Source organism: Eptesicus fuscus, chromosome 16, assembly GCF_027574615.1.
Source record: "Eptesicus fuscus isolate TK198812 chromosome 16, DD_ASM_mEF_20220401, whole genome shotgun sequence".
Taxonomy (NCBI): domain Eukaryota; kingdom Metazoa; phylum Chordata; class Mammalia; order Chiroptera; family Vespertilionidae; genus Eptesicus; species Eptesicus fuscus.
Genome location: NC_072488.1, coordinates 11,925,751 through 11,942,860, shown reverse-complemented (window position 1 = coordinate 11,942,860; position 17,110 = coordinate 11,925,751). Strand labels below are relative to the sequence as shown.

The window sequence follows — 17,110 nt, the reverse complement described above, 5'->3', positions numbered from 1 at the left end:
TTCAGGTCAACACTCTACCCACTGAGCCAAACCAGCCAGGGCTCATTTTCCTCTTTTATATAAATCTGCGTCATTTCCAAGGTTGCTGTCAATACTTACATTTAAATTACATTTGGAGTAAAAAAAGATGGAAAAATGAAAATAATTATGCTAAAGAATGAGAACAGACTAATATCTTTTCTGGGGTTATTTGCCCTCTCACCATACCTTGAATCAGGAATCTTCGAGTTTACTACCTCACCGAGCCATTTGGTCTCTTCTGGAGAAAACCAAGAAACATCCTTTATTTACCCACAAACAACGTTTTAGTCATATAGCTGGAATGTACACATACAGACAGCAGACATTGACATATTCATACCCAAAATATCATGCTCTCAAACATATGCAGTTGGAGAGAGAGACCATAATTTGTCATACCCAAGCACCAGGTTCTAGAATTGTGCAATTTTTAAGCTGGAAGGGACATCAGAGACTTAATTCTTATCCAATACCTTTATTTTAAAATTGAGGAAAGTATGTCCCAGAGATAGAGATTGACCTGCTCAAGGTCAACCAGTGAGGTCCAGACCTAAGTCTTCTGACTTCAAGTTCAGTGTCTATACGGTGACTTCTCCTTATACACACCAGCTCTCTCTCTCTCTCTCTCTCTCTCTCTCTCTCTCTCTCTCTCTCTCTCTCTCTCTCTGATTTCAGAGAGGAAGGGAGAGGGAGACAGAAGCATCAGTGATGAGAGAGAATCATTGATTGGTTGCCTCCTGTATGCCCTCTACTGGGGACCGACTCTGAAACCCAGGATGTGTTCCCACTGGAATCAAACCATGAGGCTCAACCACTGAGAGACACTGGCCAGGCCACACCAGCTCTCTTTAAAATCTAGGTTAGAGACAGACCAAAGCTGTAGTTGATATTCACCTCCTTTCATGGATGATGTCGGGAAATGTCCCTCTTCCCCTCCCCACAGGCATCTCAGAGTGGGAGGTGGAGGGCTTCCAGCTACAAAGGCGTCTCTTACCCCTGTCCTCTCTGCCCTGCAACCCTGGACTCTGCAGACCCAAGGGCAGGCTGACCGGGCACACCTGCCTCACCTGCAAAATGGAGATGGTAGTGTCTGCCTCTTAGGGTTGTTAGGAGGCTTCAGTGTTTCATTTGAACAGTGCTTGGCACCTGGTAAGTGCTGTCTCATTTATCATCATCATTTCTAGTCTAACTCCTCTCAATTTTGTAAAGAGAGAAGTTACTTTTTACATTGTCTCTGGGAAGAAAGGAAAAACCAGGCTCCTTCCCTTAAGAAGATTTGCAAATTGTAATTGGCATCCTTCCATCCCCTTTCTGCACCCTTCTCAGCCTTGTAGAACCCCAGTTTCTTGTTCCCCTGACCAGTACCCACCTGCTGCTTTCTGGCTATTCCAAATATCTCCGACAGTCCTCCCCCAAACAGTCAGAACTCCAAAATTACCTCTCTACGTGTCTAATAAAAACAAATACCTTCATAAAATGGTCTCATCCTCCAGGGTTCGGTGGGAAGCAGTCTGATCAAAATACTGTTAATTCAGCTTACAGTGAGAAAGACTATAATACCTCCCCCACTGAATTCTTACTAACAACTGGAATTTCCGGCTGTGTTGTGAGAAGAGACTTTGGGCCTTCAATCACTTCTCTCCTTTGTGTCCATCTCCACCAACTTCACATCTTTTCCTCCCTGCAGCTCTGCATTATTCTCCTTCTCCTTCTCCGTCTCCGGTAAAGTTCCTCTCCCCCTGCTGGACCCTCTCCCTTCTTTCACCTCCTGGCCATGGCTATTCTGTACGGCTTTGTCTTAAAGCCCCTGCTGTGCTCTCTCCTCTCGTCTTCAGAGAGCCCATCGGTACCCATGGCGTCCGCTGTCACAACGATGCTTTAGTGTCAGTTTGGTGTCGTCCACATGCCGGTTTCCCATGGTCTCAAAACCACACTCTGAAATCTGAACTCACCATCTCGCCCCCACCCTGGTTGTTCCTCTTGGTTTCTCCCTTTGTTAATGTTATGACTTTCCAGGATAATGATGCTCAAAACCCAAACATCATTGGGCTGTGGACTCATTATTTCCCCCCCAAATTCAGTTCAAAAAGTCTTACCTTTTAAATGGCTCTTTCGTTTGTCTCTTCTTTGCAGCTCCCACCACCCTGAAGCACCCCAGATAAAGGATTGCCATGTCGGGCTGACTGTTGTCCTAACCGTTCTCCCTACTGCCAGTTTCTTCCTGGATCCGATTACCACTCTTTTGGTCTTAGCCTACAGATGCAAAACAACCATTCCAATCTGGCTGCTTTCTGGCTGTTCAACCAGATTCCAACGTACCCCTCCAAACTTAGTGTCTACGATTGCCCTCAAGCGAACCTTCTATGACACGCAGACGAACATTCCTACACCATCACTCTCACACCATTTCCCCCCATGAATTGTCCTCTTCATTAATCAGTTCACTTACTCAGCAAATATCTGTTAAGCACTGCCACATGCCCCGTACCTTGGCTATCCTAATTGGTCAAACTCGTTTCTGTTCTCATAGATTATAGCTTAGTGTGGAAGACAGATATTCATCAATATGCTCAGCAGATATTTGTTGGGCACTGTCACGTGCCAGACACTGTTCTAGATACTGGGAATGCAGCAGCATACCAAACAGACAAAACTTTCTGTCACCATGGAGCTTACATTCTGGTGGGAGGAGATAGCCAGGAAGTAAAACAAGTGAAATACATAGTATGTTAGGTGGTAACAATGGCGGCTTTGGAGAAACATAAAGCAAGGGATGGAGACAGAATTTTTTAGGGATTGCATTTTTTAAAAGGATAAGCAGAGAGCTCTGCCCAGAGTGGCTCAGTTGGTTGGGGTTGTGGGTTCAATTCCTGGTCAGGCACATACCCAGGTTTTGGGTTCGATGCCAGGTCGGGGTGTGTATAGGAGGCAACCGACCGATCGATGTTTTTCTCTCACATTGATGTTTCTCTCCCCTCTCCCTTCCTCTCTCTCTAGAATCAATGGAAAACATATCCTCAAGTGAAAAACAGAATAAGAATATGCAGACAGGTCTGAGAAGGTGATACCTGCATGAACATCCCAAGCAGGTCCTCAGGCGAGTAGTGAAGACCTCTGGCAGATGGCAGGCATGCAGATGAGTAAATGCATAGGCCCTGGGGTGGAAACATGCCCCGGGTGTTGCAGGTCCCGCACAAAGGCCAGACTGGCTGGGGAGTGAGGCAGAGTGGTATGAAATGGTCTCAGAGGGGACTAGATTTTGCAGGGTTTTGCAGACAAATGGAAGGCCTGTGGCTGACAGTGAGTGAGATGGGGCGTGCTGAAATCTGGCCTATGTGGTCTAGCTGCTGGGTTAAGAATAAAAAAGAAAAAAGAATACACTATAGGGCAATAAGGGTAGAAAAAGGAAGACAACCTAGGAGGCTCCTATAATAATCAATACAGATGGTGGTGGTTTGGACAAGAGTCGGAGGAGGATTTGCTAACAGGCTGAATGCGGAGTGAAAATAGAGGACTCGAAGGGTACTGGCCTGAGCCAATGGAAGGATGGAGTTACCATGTCGGACATGTAAGGACTGCCGAGGGAGAAGTTTGGAGATGGGGTGACGACCAGTTTTAGACGAATGAAACTTGAGATTAGCCATTAAGGAGGAGAGGCCAAGTGACATTTGGATATTTGATTTGGAGTTCAAATGAGAGATCTGAGAATCATCACATAGATGCCTTTTTTTAAAAAGTTTCTTTTTAATAGAGAATTTCAAACACATACAAAAATAGAATAGTGCAATTCCCCTGTTTCCATTACTTAGCTTCAACAACTATTGCTTCTTGCTGTTTCTAGATAGTACTAAAGCCTTGAGATTGGATGATATCGCCAAGGGAGTGAGGTGGAAAGAGAAGAGGGGGACCAGGTCCTGGACTACCCCAACATGGAAAGGTTGAGCAGATGAGGAGGAGCCAGCAAAGGAAACGGAAAACCATCAGTCAGTGAAGTAGGAGGAACACCAGGTGACAGCACCTGGAAGCCAAGAGAAGAAACAATTCCCAAATGACAATATTTTAATTGTTGTTAACCCTCACCCAAGGACATTCTCCCATTGGTTTTCAGGGAGAGTGGAAGAGAGAGGGAGAGACAGAGAGAAACATTGATGTGTGAGAAACACATTGATTGGTTGCCTCCTGCATGAGCCCTGACCAGGGCCTGGGCCAGGGAGGAGCCTGCAACCAAGGTACGTGCCCTTGACCAGAATCAAACCTGGGACCCTTTGGTCCGCAAAAAAGGGGCCGACGCTCTACCCAAATAACAGTTTAATCACAGTGTAAGTGCTAAGGAAGAAGAAGTTGGCAATCAGTGTAGCATGAGAACTAGCGTAGTTTGGGGGTCAGGAGAGGCCTCCCTGGGGAAGTGACATTGAAGCTGCAGTTGTCCCTCATCCTGTCTCCAACTCCAGCCCTGCTTCCTTCATCCTGCTTCCACTCTGACAACCGACCCCTCCTTTCTGGGATGTGGGGACTTTTTCAAGGATGTGTCAGCCAGTAGGGGGCACTGGGGACACAGTGATGAGAAAGACAAGGTCTGCCTTCAGGGGGCTTGACCTCTAGTGAGGAGACAGACACGCAAATGATTTCTTTAAAAGTGGTGAGTGCTGCCCTGGCTGGTTTGGCTCAGTGGACAGAGCATTGGCCTGCGGACTAAAAGGTCCCAGGTTCGATTCCGGTCAAGGGCATGTACATTGGTTGCAGGCACATCCCCAGTAGGAGGTGTGCAAAGAGGCAGCTGATGGATGTTTCTCTCTCATCGATGTTTCTAACTCTCTATCCCTCTCCTTCCTCCCTGTAAAAAATCAGCAAAATATATTTAAAAAAAATAAAAGTGGTGAGTGCTACCATCACATACGCAGAGTGGGTCTTGGGAGCACCACTGGGGGGAGTCAGGAAAGGCTGCCTGGAAGTAACTCCTGAGCAGAGAATGGACACATTCTGTGCATACCCTGCCACCTGGCTTGGAGCTTTCAAGTGTTAACCCTTCCCCACATGCTTGGGTTCCAAGTCTGCCAGAGATCTCTAGCCAGCCTAAATCCTGACCTCACCGCCGGGCTCTGCGCTTCCGAACTGGTCTAGCCCGGTATGCCCCTGAAGTCCCCTTTGTCCTGCTCCACCACCCTCTCTGCTCCGGAAACTGCCATTGGCCTGTGTTCCTGGGAACATGCAGGGGGTCAGGCCTCCATCCTGCCTTTGGGACTAAGAGCGGCCTAAGGACTCACTTTAAAGAAGATAGCTATCCGAGGACAGGCAAGAAGAGCATGCGGGGAAATCAGTAACAAACCACTGCAAACACTGAAATCTCCTGCCATCAAGTTAAAGCCAGGAGCGGAGGGAGCACGCTTATGCTGTTCACCAGGAATTCCCAGCTTTGTTAGCAAGGTGCGCGGCAGGAAATGTGTTCAATAAATGTGAAATGTAGAGTTTTTACAAGACTACAGTTCGATTCAGGGCACAAGCCCAAAGCTGTGCTGCTGACTGCTGCATCATTTCCCTAGCTCTGAGGTGCAGAACGCCTTCCTCAGACCAGGCAATCAAGAGGGACGCTTTGCAAAGATTTTCACGCGGCCACTTGATGGCTCTTTGAGAAACAGGTGCAAGCAGTCTGTTCCGCAGCCAGGCTTTTCTTGCATAAATTTCCAATCAAAGGCAAACTGTTAGTATTCTCGCGCCGCCGTCCCGGCTTCCGGAGGCAGCACGTTCCAAGGCCCGACACCCAGGGAGTCGCGGCGGGAGGGCAGCCCAGTCATCCATCTGCTCCAACGCCCCTTTCCCTGCCCGCCTGCCCGCCTGCCCGATCGCCGCCCTGTAGCGGGGCGGGCACCTGCCAGCGTCTGCGCACTCTCCAGCCACCCACCCCCGGTGCCCGGGGCCGCTGTCGCGCCCGGGGACTGCCCAAGAAGGGAAACCCCGGAGGAAGCCATAGTTGTCACTACCGCGTCCCCTGCTGTCGTCATCAGCTGAGGCGTGCCTGGGCAGCCCCTTCTCCCGTGGAGCGCCCCGCGGTTTCTTCCTACTCTCGGGCTCGCCCGCCCCAGCCACTTGGGGCGGGGCTGCCGCCTCCGGGCCCTGCAGGTGCGCGGGGGTCCCTCTCTCGGAATCCGCGAAGCCCCGGGCCGCGTGCGGAGCCTAGAACACCGACGGCGCCAGGCGGGACGTGCCCAGCCGGGGCCCTGGAAAAGGCGGGCGGGAGCATGACTTGCACGCCGGCTCTGACGCGCACCAGCAAGGTGACCTGTTCCCGCAGCATCAGTGTGCCCCCCTGCAACTCCAGGAGGGAGCTGAGGTCCCACGCCTCCAGGGGAGGTTGGAAGGAGAGCGCCACCCCCTCGGTTGCCCCCTAGCGGCGCATGGGCTTTGGGCGGGGAGCGGGGTCAGGGCGCCCGCTGGGCGCCGCGTGGGTGGAGGCGAAGTGCAGGGGGCTCTCAGAGACCCTCTCCTTCTTCCGTTTCGCACGGCTCCCCCGGCGCAGTTCGATACCTACGCACCCGCCGCCCGAAAACCTTGGCGCCAGCCGCACTCGCCCCCGCAGGAACAGCCAGCCCGCCGCCCAGCTCGTTTGCCTAATCCGTCCAAACCTCACCTCCTCCGAGAAGCCCTCCCGGATTAACCCCATCACTTCCAACCACTCTATCTGGCACATGCTGCGGGTTTTTTGTTTTGTTTTGTTTGTTTTTTTTCTTGGAAGTGCACACGCGGTCTCGTTGTTTGGAATAATAAAGTCCCAAAAATTCAGGACGCCCAGGGTGTTCTGAAGGGTGAGGTTGATGGGTTTCTTGCCAGGGCTTCCTAACCACTCGCACCCTCCACGTTTCCCCAGGCGTGCTTCACTCTCTCCCCTCCTCTCACGGACCCTCCGCGTTCACAGAGAGCCGCAGCTTGGACTGCACAATCCAATCACCGCCCCCCCCCCCGCTTTTTTTAATTTTGAAAAAGAATAGTTTATTTTTATTCTTTTTAAAAAATGTCTTTATTGATTAAGGTATCACATATTTGTCCTCATCCCCTCTCACCGCCCCCTTTTCAATCTACACGACAGCAGGTGTGAGGGGCAGAGAGCACGGAGCCTCTGAGGCTTCAGCTCCAGGGTGGGCCGCGGCCTCGGCTGTCAGTCCCTCCTTTCCGCGGGGTTCAGTTAAAGCGGGGCAATGCCCGGGAAGGTGCTACAGGCTTGAGGTAAGGAATCCCCTGCTGGCAAGCCGACAGCAGCCTCCCCCCAGGAACCGTGTCTTGTGACCCCAGAGAGAGGGCGCACCGCGCCTCCCTCCTCCGGCTGCTCCGGAACTCTGAGCCACAAGACCGGCATTCTCGTCAGTCACCGGTGTAGCGCCCCGGGGTCCAGCCCCAGCCCTTTATGCACCGGCTGCAAGACCGGCTGGCACACTTCTTTCTCTGGGACTCAGTTTACTCATCCGAAAAACAGGGATAAGAATAGATCGAAGGAGAGCAGGAAGCTTTTTGTCATCCCAAGTTTCTGTATAAAAATAAACGACCATGAACGGTGCAGTGCTTGGCAGCAGAGTTAGCTCACCAATTCTGACCCCACTTCCTCCACGGAGTGGCTTCTGGCTGGAGTCCCTGGAGTTCTCCCAGATGTCTCACACCGCTCACCCCACATTCTTTCGGGGTCTCCTGAGACAGGTCATGGATCCACACCCGTTTCTGCCTCCGTGTAGGGGGCTGGGGTCACCAGATGACGGGGTGGCGGAAGAGGAGATGCCCGCGCGCGGGCTTGCGGTGTCACCTGGATGAAGGTTGGTCCAGGAGGCCCCCCGGTCTAGAGGACCTCGGCCCGGAGTAGGTGGGCGGGGCTTGGAGGGGCGGGGCTAAGCCACAGAGGGGCGGGGCTATGGAAATTAGGCGTCTCGGCACCCGGCGGGGGTGCCCCCACCCGGCTCCGGCGCGGGGCAGTGGGGCTCCGCATCTGGGGGTGGGGCTGCGGGGGCGGGGCTTAGGCATGGGGAGACGGGCGGGGAGCCTGGAGGCGGGGCTTGGGGAGCTCGCCCCACGCGGGGCGGGGCTGCAGCGGCCGCGGGAGCCGCAGTTCGGACTCCGCGCGCCACAGTCGCCGCAGAGACCTCCACTCTGGTGGCCCCGCTGCCCCGCGGAGAGCCCGGGGGTCGGCGGGCCGCTGGGACTAGGCGCGGGGCCGGCTGCGCCTCCCCCTCCCTCGGCGGGGCCTGGACGGTCGGGGCGGCGGGGACATGGAGCCCGCTCCCGCCGCGGGGGGCTCGGAGACGACTCGCCTGGTGAGCCCGCGGGACCGCGACGCCGCCGGGGGCGGCCTGCGCCTGAAGAGGTAGGACAGCCCCGGGCCAGCCGCCTGGCCCCGTCCCCTTCGTTGCCTCCCTCGGCGCGGCGGGCCCCAGCGCACCCACCGCGGCTCCCTTGGCTTCGCGGCGCGAGCTCGCTCCTCTGCGGCCCCAGGGTCCAGGCGCCCCTCCAGGGAGCCCGGACCCCGCCGCCTCCCTCTCCCCCAGCCTCCCTCTCTCTCCCGGTCCCGCGAAACGGCTGCCCGGCCCGCCCCCCACGCTCCGGACCCTCCGCCGCCCCGACCGCGCTGGGCTTCCCCGCGAGCCGCTGCCCCCGTCGGACCGGAGTCCGCGCCGGTGCCCCGATGTCCGCATTGCTCCGGGGCCCCGGCGGCGGGAGCGCCTCTCCGCCCGGCTTCGGAGCCGCGGCTGCAGGCCCGGCCCCCCATCCGCGCGCGGGGGCTCCGGGCGGCCGTGGGCTCCCGGGCCGAGATGGGCCCGGCTCCTGGCGGGTCTCCCGGGCCCCCCGGAGGGAGGCGGGCTCCGGGAAGCGAGGGGGCGACGAGGCAGGAGCAGGTGCGGGCTGGGCGGCAGGGGGTATTCCCGGCTCCGCACAGACGGGGCCGGGGGCGGCGAGGTGTGAAATGAGGCGCCGAGCGGCCGGGACAGTGGGCCGGGGGCGGCCGCAGAACCGCCTCCGCGAACCGCCGGCCCGGCCCGCCTGGTCTCTGAGCGGCCAAGCCAGGTCCTCCTTGGTCCCCTCCGCTGGCCATTTTGTCTGTTGGCTGACCGTCCGTTTGTCGCTTTTCTCATCTCCCCCGTCTCTCTGTTTCCCTCCCAGCCCTTCTCCCTTTGTCTCTGCTGTGATGCCTCCTTGTGTTTCTGGATCTTTCTCTGTGGCGGGGCTGCAACCTGGGTGGGCGGGGGCGTGCGTGAGCTGGGACTGCAGACCTGGGCACCGCGGGGCCTCCGGCCCTGGCCCGGCACCTCTCCCCTTATCTCTGCTGCAGACCATCTCCCCTCCCTCCGTCTCTCCACCCCACTCAGGATTATTTGTTGTCTGTTGAGGGTTTCGGAGGGCGAGGGGGAGAAAACTGCCTTCCCTTCTCTCTGAACAGCGTGCACCCCTATCTACACCCACACCCACACCCACACCCACAGTGAGGGCTTTAGGGCCCAATTCCTGCCGAACAAAAGGGAGCAGCCTGTTGATGGGTGGCTACCTTGACGACCGGCTGCACTGGGCCTTACAGGACCAGGAAAGGCATCTAAACCACGGCCCCAAGGCCCCTCGGCCTCTCTCTGCTCTTCAGACCCACATCTCGGACTCCCTGCTCACCTTCATTCTCACTTGACCATTAGTCACCAAATCCTGCAGTATTTTCTGAAAGAGGCGCTTCCCTCCCGCCCCGCCCCTCCTCTGAAATGCTGCACAGGGAGCCTCTGGCCTGGTCTGGTCTGGATCCCTCCATCTCCTCTCCTCTCTTCCCGCCAAACTGGTCCGTCAGCAAGGGGGGCTCAGGGCTCGGGAAAGGTATGCTCCGTCAATCAGGGTCTCCCCTTTTATGCCTCCTCCTCTTCCTCCCCCTGGCTCTTCACACTTAAACCCCAAGCGGAATGTCTTGCCGTTGTTATTCCATGCGTCTGGCTTCCCCTTCTCCACCCCAGCCTCACCTTCTCCATCTCTCCCTCTGTGGTTCTCCCTCCCCTGTGCTCCAAAGTCCTTTGTTCCCAGTCCCCCTGGCCCCAGCCTCTCCTTGCTTAGTCCAGTGGTCGGCAAACCGCTCTGTTGACTAATGAGTTTGCCGACCACTGGACTAGACTAAATGTTACCGTGTAGTTGGAAGCTGTGAGGATTAGGCAACTGTGGCATATTGTGTGCAGAGAGGTAAAGGGTAGTATATGACAGTGGTCGGCAAACTCATTAGCCAACAGAGCGGCAAACCGCTGGCTTAGTCAGTCCTTGGCGACACATCTGTCTCTCCCGCTAGACCAGCTTCAGCCTGTGTACGCTGCCTGGCACACCTCACTGAACGAGGATGGATTTGAAAGCCACCCTTCCTCTCCCCATCTCCTCTGGAAACACACCTAGGATCCTACATGTCCAGGTTCTAAGTCTCGGAAGGAAATGCCAACTAATCAACCTACCTACCAGCACTTGAATTTTCCCTGCAAACACCAAAGGTCCCCCCTCTTCCCTCACACCTCAATTCAGTCGCTTGGCGGAGCTTTCCTCAGCCGGAAGGCTCCAGGCCCCCCTGGCCACCGTGCTGCTGTGATCGCGTTTCTGTCTGGGGCCTTCGTGTTCACTCCTAGGCGTTCCTGTCACACTTCCGGGAGTGTTTCTAGGCCTGTATGTAGGTCCTTTATTCTGTGGAAGGTTCTATTCTTACTGGGGTTCGGGTTGGGTAGATAGTAGTGGGGGTGGGAATTGGGCTCGAATGGACTTAAAACTCAGCCAGCCTGAGCTCAGCCTGTGGCACCCCAGATGAGGCCCTCAGCCCCGTTCATTTGTCACGGGAGGCCTCTGCTGGGTGCTTATGGTCAGACTCAAGGCCAGCTAACGTGTGGCAGGCTCCAAAACCCGTGTTCCTGCCGCTACCGTGGCAGCCACAGCAGTCTGCACACCGCCCTCCCCATGACAACCCAGCTCTGGAATCTGGCCGTCAGTTCTCTGTGCCAGGAACCTCAGACTTTTTGGGTCCCAACATTCCACTCCCCCCTTAAAGGGCTACCCTTCAGCCGCATGTCTAGAGAGGAAAGGTGAAGGCTCTGGGAGTGGAGGCACAAGAGGTGGGTCTGGGAGGGAGGCACTAAGGCCAGGATCGTGTGCTGAGTCCTGCCACGCGCTTTCACACCACCTGCCCTTCACATTGCCTCTGCCTGGTGAGCACGCGGCCTCTTTATCCAGATCCGCCCCATCTTTCAAGGCCCTTCTCGTGGTGCCTGCTCCTGTTTTAACCCGACTTCCCTATTGGAATCGATGTCTCTCTCTCTGAGCCCTGATAGCACTTCACATGCTCTAAGGGCTGTCGCTACCTCCGGTGTAGACGTTTGTCTCATCCACCAAAAGCTCCCAGAGACCAGGAAGGGCCACGTGTGATGATTTGCTCATTTTGTGTTTCTTATGGTGCCTCTCTTCACGAAATGGTGTCTGTCTCAGCTCTACCACTCACTGCGCGGCTCCCGTAAGTCCTCTCCCTCTCCTAAATCTTTTATTTTTAAAATTTTTATTTTTAAATCCCCACTCGAGAATATTTTTCCATTGGTTTTCAGAGAGAGTGGAAGAGAGAGGGAAAGACAGAGAGAAATATCGGTGTGAGAGAAACACACCAGTTGGTTGCCTTCTGCACACTGCACGTGCTCCGACCAGAGCCTGGGTGGCAGGATCCTGCACCCAAGGTACTACATGCCCTTAACCAGAACCAAACCGGGACCCTTTGGGCCGTAGTCCGACGCTCTATCCACTGAGTTAAACCGGCCAGGGCAAGCTTCTATTATTTTTTAAAATTGATTTTAAAGAGAGAGAAACATCAGTTTGTTGTTTCACTTATTTATGCATTCATTGGTTGATTTTTGTTTGTGCTCTGACCCGAAATTGAACCTGAAACCTTGGCATATCAGAATGATGCTCTAACCAACTACCTACCCAGCCAGGGCCTAAAGCTTTTAAAAGTGGAATTAGAAGGCAAGGGTATAAGGGAATAATTTCCCAACGCTTCTCTTGTAAACTCATATTTTAGATTCTTTTTTGGAATAAAATAGGCTCAACCGTTTACAAGGTAACTTCTGAGTTGTAAAAACTCCATGTTTTTCCACTGTGTCCCCCATTCACTCTTAGCTGCCATTACCAGACAGAAAGCACCAGGACCCTTTTTGTCTTGCATCTGCACGGGAACCTTAGGAGCAGACAGTAACTGCTCCAGGTCAGTCAAATAGATGATGCCTCACACTTCCACTTGCTTGAATAAGGTGTTAGACTAGACCCGTGGTCGGCAAACTGCGGCTCGCGAGCCACATGCGGCTCTTTGGACCCTTGAGTGTGGCTCTTCCACAAAATACCACAGCCTGGGCGAGTCTATTTGGAAGAAGTGGCGTTAGAAGAAGTTTAAAAAATTTGGCTTTCAAAAGAAATTTCCATCGTTGTACTGGTGATATTTGGCTCTGCTGACTAATGAGTTTGCCGACCACGGGACTAGCCCATCTCTAAGGTGCTTTCCAGCTGGGAAATGTGTATGAAAAGAAAAGAAAAGAAAGGCTAGGATCTGGGTGTTCATTTAGGCCCCATCTCTCGTGTGGCCCTCTGTCCACAAGGCCCCGGGTGTGACCAGGCCTCGGGAAGGAGCGAGAGATGGGCCACGTCTGAGGGAGCCGGTCTGCAGGGTCCAGGATCTGAGAGTGAGGAGCAGGTCAGCCCGTGGGCCGGGCCCCCGTTGAACCATGGTGCCCGCCTCAGTCTCTTCACAGAGCCCATGGAGTCCACATCGGAGGAGACGACTTTCCACTGCCACAGGGACCCCCTGCCACAGCCCGGCCTCACGCCTGAGCGGCTGCGGGCGCAGAGGCAGCTCTGTGTTGCCTGCGCCGTGTGCTGCGTCTTCATGGCCGGGGAGGTGGTTGGTAAGTTGGAGAGCTGCTGCTCCAGCCCCGTCATCCCGACACCTGCCTACGCCACGCTCCACTCAGAGTCCCGGGATGCGCCAGGGGGTGGCGGTGCCGAGGAGAGGGGGGGTGGCTGGCACTAGGGAGGTGGGTGCCCAGGGATCCAGAAATGGGAGAGAGTGAAGGGCAGCAGCAGGGGAGATTCCAGGCGAGGTCCAGGGCTGGACTCTGTGATAACTGCTCTTTCCAAAGCCCGATTTTCTTGTTATCAAGACGCCGTTGTAGAAAAACTAGAAAATGTGGATGAGTGAAAAGAAGAAAATAAAAGCGGTCTGGAATGCCATCACCAGTGAAAAATCACAGCTCACGTTTTGGGGTCCCCCCCGCTCTCATTTCCACGCCTCTCCAGAGAACGGACATTGTTTTTCCCTTGCAGGTGGGTATTTAGCACACAGCCTGGCCATTATGACCGACGCAGCCCACCTGCTGGCAGATGTGGGCAGCATGATAGGCAGCCTCTTCTCTCTCTGGCTCTCTACCCGTCCAGCCACCCGCACCATGACCTTTGGCTGGCATCGCTCAGGTATGGCTCCTGCCTGAGTCTTGCCGGCGGGTACCTCCTAGGGTCCCGGGCGGGTCTCTGATCGCTTGTCTCCGCCTGCAGAGACGCTGGGGGCGTTGGCCTCTGTGATCTCCCTCTGGATGGTCACGGGCATCCTCCTGTACCTGGCCTTCATCCGCCTGCTGCACAGTGACTACCACATCGAGGGGGGCGCCATGCTGGTGACCGCGGGCATCGCAGTCTGTGCCAATCTGCTGTACGGTCCAGTATGGAGCAGGCACCCTGTGGGGTTCAGGGCAAGGGGCCCTCCTCCAGGCGGGGAGAGCAGGTCCTCCCCTCCCAGGCAGACAGGCAACGCAAAACTCTACTTCCCAGCAGTCTGCCCTGGGAATGCCTGAGAGACAACTGGGAGAGACCTAACATTCAGTCAGCAGTCCACTCTGGCTGGGGACTGTCATCAGTATCATCGCATTGAAAGCTCGCAACCACCCAGGCCACACAGCTATTTAAGTAGCAGGGCCGGCGTCTGAATTCAAATCTCCGGCACCATGCGCTCTATTCTTGCCCCCGGGCTGCACTATTTTTCTCTCTTGGACAATGTTGTCTTCTTCCTGGGGCTGGGAACACAGGGAGAATATAGGTGGAGAAAGAGCTCAGGGGGAGGTAAGAGGGGGAGGAGAGAGGGGGAGGAGAGAGGAGGAGGAGAGATGGGGAGGTAAGAGGGGAAGGAGAGAGGGGGAGGAGAGAGGAGGCTGGGAGCGGGCCCCCCCCCCCCCCGGCTGAGCTGCTCTGCTTCCCCCTCAGAATGGCCGTTGTGCTGCACCAGGCTGGGCCCCAGCACAGCCATGGGTCCAGGGGGGCTGAGTATGCACCGCTGGAGGAGGGGTCCGGGGAGCACCTGCCCCTGGTGAACACCAGTGTCCGGGCGGCCTTTGTGCATGTACTGGGGGACCTCCTGCAGAGCCTTGGGGTGCTGGCTGCCTCCATCCTCATCTACTTCAAGGTATTGTCCACCAGGCCTGTCCCAGCCTTCCTCCCCCAACTCCACCCCCATCCCCTCCCTCCCAGGGCCCACAGCCTCCTTTCCCCACTCCAGCTCCTGGCTCCCCAGGATCCCTGCCTGGGGTCCTGGCTCCTTTCCCCTGAGCAGGGTTCTCAGGGGGCCTCTTAGGTCCTGTTTGTCTAGGACACCCCTAGATCTTCCTCTGAAAGGTCCCTGGTTTCCGGCTTAGGGGTCTCTCTTTGTCTCAGCCTCAGTGCAAGGCAGCTGATCCCATCAGCACCTTCCTCTTCTCTATCTGCGCCCTTGGGTCCACGGCTCCCACCCTCCGAGATGTTCTCCGTGTCCTCATGGAAGGTGACTCAGACCCCACTGTTCCCCATCCTTTGGGCCCGCTCTGACCTCACTCCAGCACGGGGCGCCTCTCTTTTCTCTGATGAGTGTGGGGAGAAGGCCGGGGCCACGAGGCCTCTGGCTGGAAGGAGGATTCAGGCACAGGCTGAGTTGTGGGGTCACAGGCTGAGGGGGTACAGAATGGGGGAGGGGGAGTCTGGTGGGACTTGTCCCTGGGCAGGAATAGCACCAGTAGTAAGGCTTGGTGGATGCTGCTTGCAGGTGCCCCCCGAAATGTGGGCTTTGAGCCGGTGAGGGATACACTGCTGTCAGTGCCAGGAGTCCAGGCAACTCACGAACTGCACATGTGGTCCTTGACGCTCACTTACCATATTGCCTCTGCACATCTGGCCATCGGTGAGTCCACACTGGCCCTGCCAGTTATTCCTAGAAGCATTCCCCCCGCAAAGCAGAGGTAGATAGCCTGAATTACTGAGATTGTTCCAGTCTCTGTCTTTCTCCTCTCTCTCTGTCTCTCTCACCCTCTCCAAAGTAGTGCAGGGAACTAGTAACCCTTTACAAGATCACTAGTACCTACCTGGGTAGGTGCTAGTGATGAAGCACAGTTAGGCAAATCCAGCTCCTCCACTCAGAGATACCACATGCCTACTAAAAATGATGACTATGAATACTGTATGGCAGCTAGGGAAACTGTTTATGGTATAATGCTAAAAGGAAAGGCTGAATATAAAATTATCTCTACATTATGATTCAACTATTAAAAATATATATGGTGACTCACAAGCTGACAAAGGATTTTTGAGTTTCTTCCAGATGCAAGAAGCAATCAGAGACATGCAATTTGGATGCCAAAAATATGATACTTTGTGGGATTTTTGACGATGGCTCTAGATGGGCAATGGGACAGAACATTTAACATCTGGGTTGTCCCGGAAAATCGGGTGGCCTGGCTGCTGACATACAGCTGTACACTGATACTCAGAGAGCAGAAGAGAATAGAAAAATAAGAACAGTTTAGAGTGTTAGCCTGGTCGATTTGGGGTGAGTCTCTCCAGCCTTTTCTTTGGCGTGTTTTTGCTTTTCATACAACACGGAAAGCAAATAAAGCTCCCCATTGAAGCCTGGCCTGAATGCTGTGCACGCTCCTGGGTCCCCCTTCACTGGTCCTTATCTCAGCCCCGGCCTGGTTCCCGGCTCCCCTGGGGACCTGCTGTCTCTTATCACTCTCCCACAGACTCCACTGCGGACCCGGATGCTGTCCTGGCCGAAGCCACCTCCCGGCTCTGCTCCCGATTTGGATTCTCCAGCTGCACCCTGCAGCTTGAGCAGTACCAGTCCGGGATGGACCAGTGCCTGCGCTGCCAGGAGCCTCCCCAAGCCTGAGCTGGCCCTGCCCTCTCCCCACTGCCAGGCCCGGCTCCGCCCTAGGCTCTCAGCAAAGAGACTGAGCTGGGCCCTTACCCCTTCCTCTCCCTCCTGCCACCTGCCAGCTCCCCAGCCCCAAGCCCCAGTGGGCAAGACCAAAGCAAAGGGGGAGTGGGGTGGGAGTTGGGCTGAGCAGGGAATCAGTGCAGTGGGGGTTGGGGGTCCCAGCTCCCCACGGTCTGGGGCGCCACGAGCATCCTTCCCGTGCCGTTCGTTTGTCTGTGTGGCAGGCTGGCCGGCTGGCTGGGGCATCTGCCTGTCTGTGTGCTGTTGGGTGTGCCTAGGCCTGGGGGAGGTCAGCAGGGGCCCCTCCCCACGTGGCCCTCGCTCTGTCTATGCAGGAGCCCCAAAACTTGCACTTTGTCCGTGTGTGCTGGCCCTGTGGTGTTGTCTGTGTGTGTCTGTGTGTGTGTTTCTCGGTGCTGTGGCCTGTGTCTCTCTGTGCCTGTGTGGCTGCGCTATGGTCTCTATGAGTCTGCACCGTCCATGTGTCCCTCTGGGGGTCTGTCCATCCCTCTGTTGGTGCTGTGCCCTGGGCTTTCCCAGAGAGAGGGAGGACCCCGCTGCAGCTCCACAATAAAGTGTGTCTCACTGCATCCTTCAGCCCGTGCTGACTCCTCGGGGCGGGAAATACTGACAGAATCCGACAGTCCAAGTGCCCTCCACAGCCCTCGAGCCCTCCACAGCCCCACCCCCACCCCCACCACCAAATGTACCTCCCGGTGATACAGGCTCTTCCCACCTTCCCTCCTCAGCATGCGCCAGCCTGGCAGGAGCGAAGGGCTCCTGGGAGTCCTTCCTAGAGGCTCCCCCAGGCCCCGGGGGGGAGCGTGGTTGGACCCCAGTGCCAGT

The 17,110-nt window shown here is 55.7% G+C and overlaps 1 protein-coding gene across 3 annotated transcripts; it reads left to right on the top strand.

Moving 5' to 3' along the window:
- Positions 1-8,127: 8,127 nt before the first annotated feature.
- SLC30A3 (solute carrier family 30 member 3) lies at positions 8,128-16,844 on the top strand. Of its 3 annotated transcripts, none has more exons than XM_008162319.3 (8): positions 8,128-8,362; positions 12,772-12,935; positions 13,354-13,500; positions 13,582-13,735; positions 14,284-14,482; positions 14,731-14,836; positions 15,095-15,229; positions 16,068-16,844. In XM_008162319.3, the coding sequence occupies exons 1-8, from the start codon at positions 8,268-8,270 to the stop codon at positions 16,214-16,216; spliced, it is 1,149 nt and encodes a 382-aa protein (XP_008160541.2). In that variant the 5' UTR covers positions 8,128-8,267; the 3' UTR covers positions 16,217-16,844. The 3 variants fall into 3 exon arrangements, with proteins under 3 accessions (XP_008160541.2, XP_054584433.1, XP_027996033.2); XM_054728458.1 differs by lacking the exon at positions 16,068-16,844 and adding an exon at positions 15,647-15,930; XM_028140232.2 differs by lacking the exon at positions 8,128-8,362 and adding an exon at positions 11,052-11,108.
- The last annotated feature ends 266 nt before the right edge of the window (positions 16,845-17,110 follow it).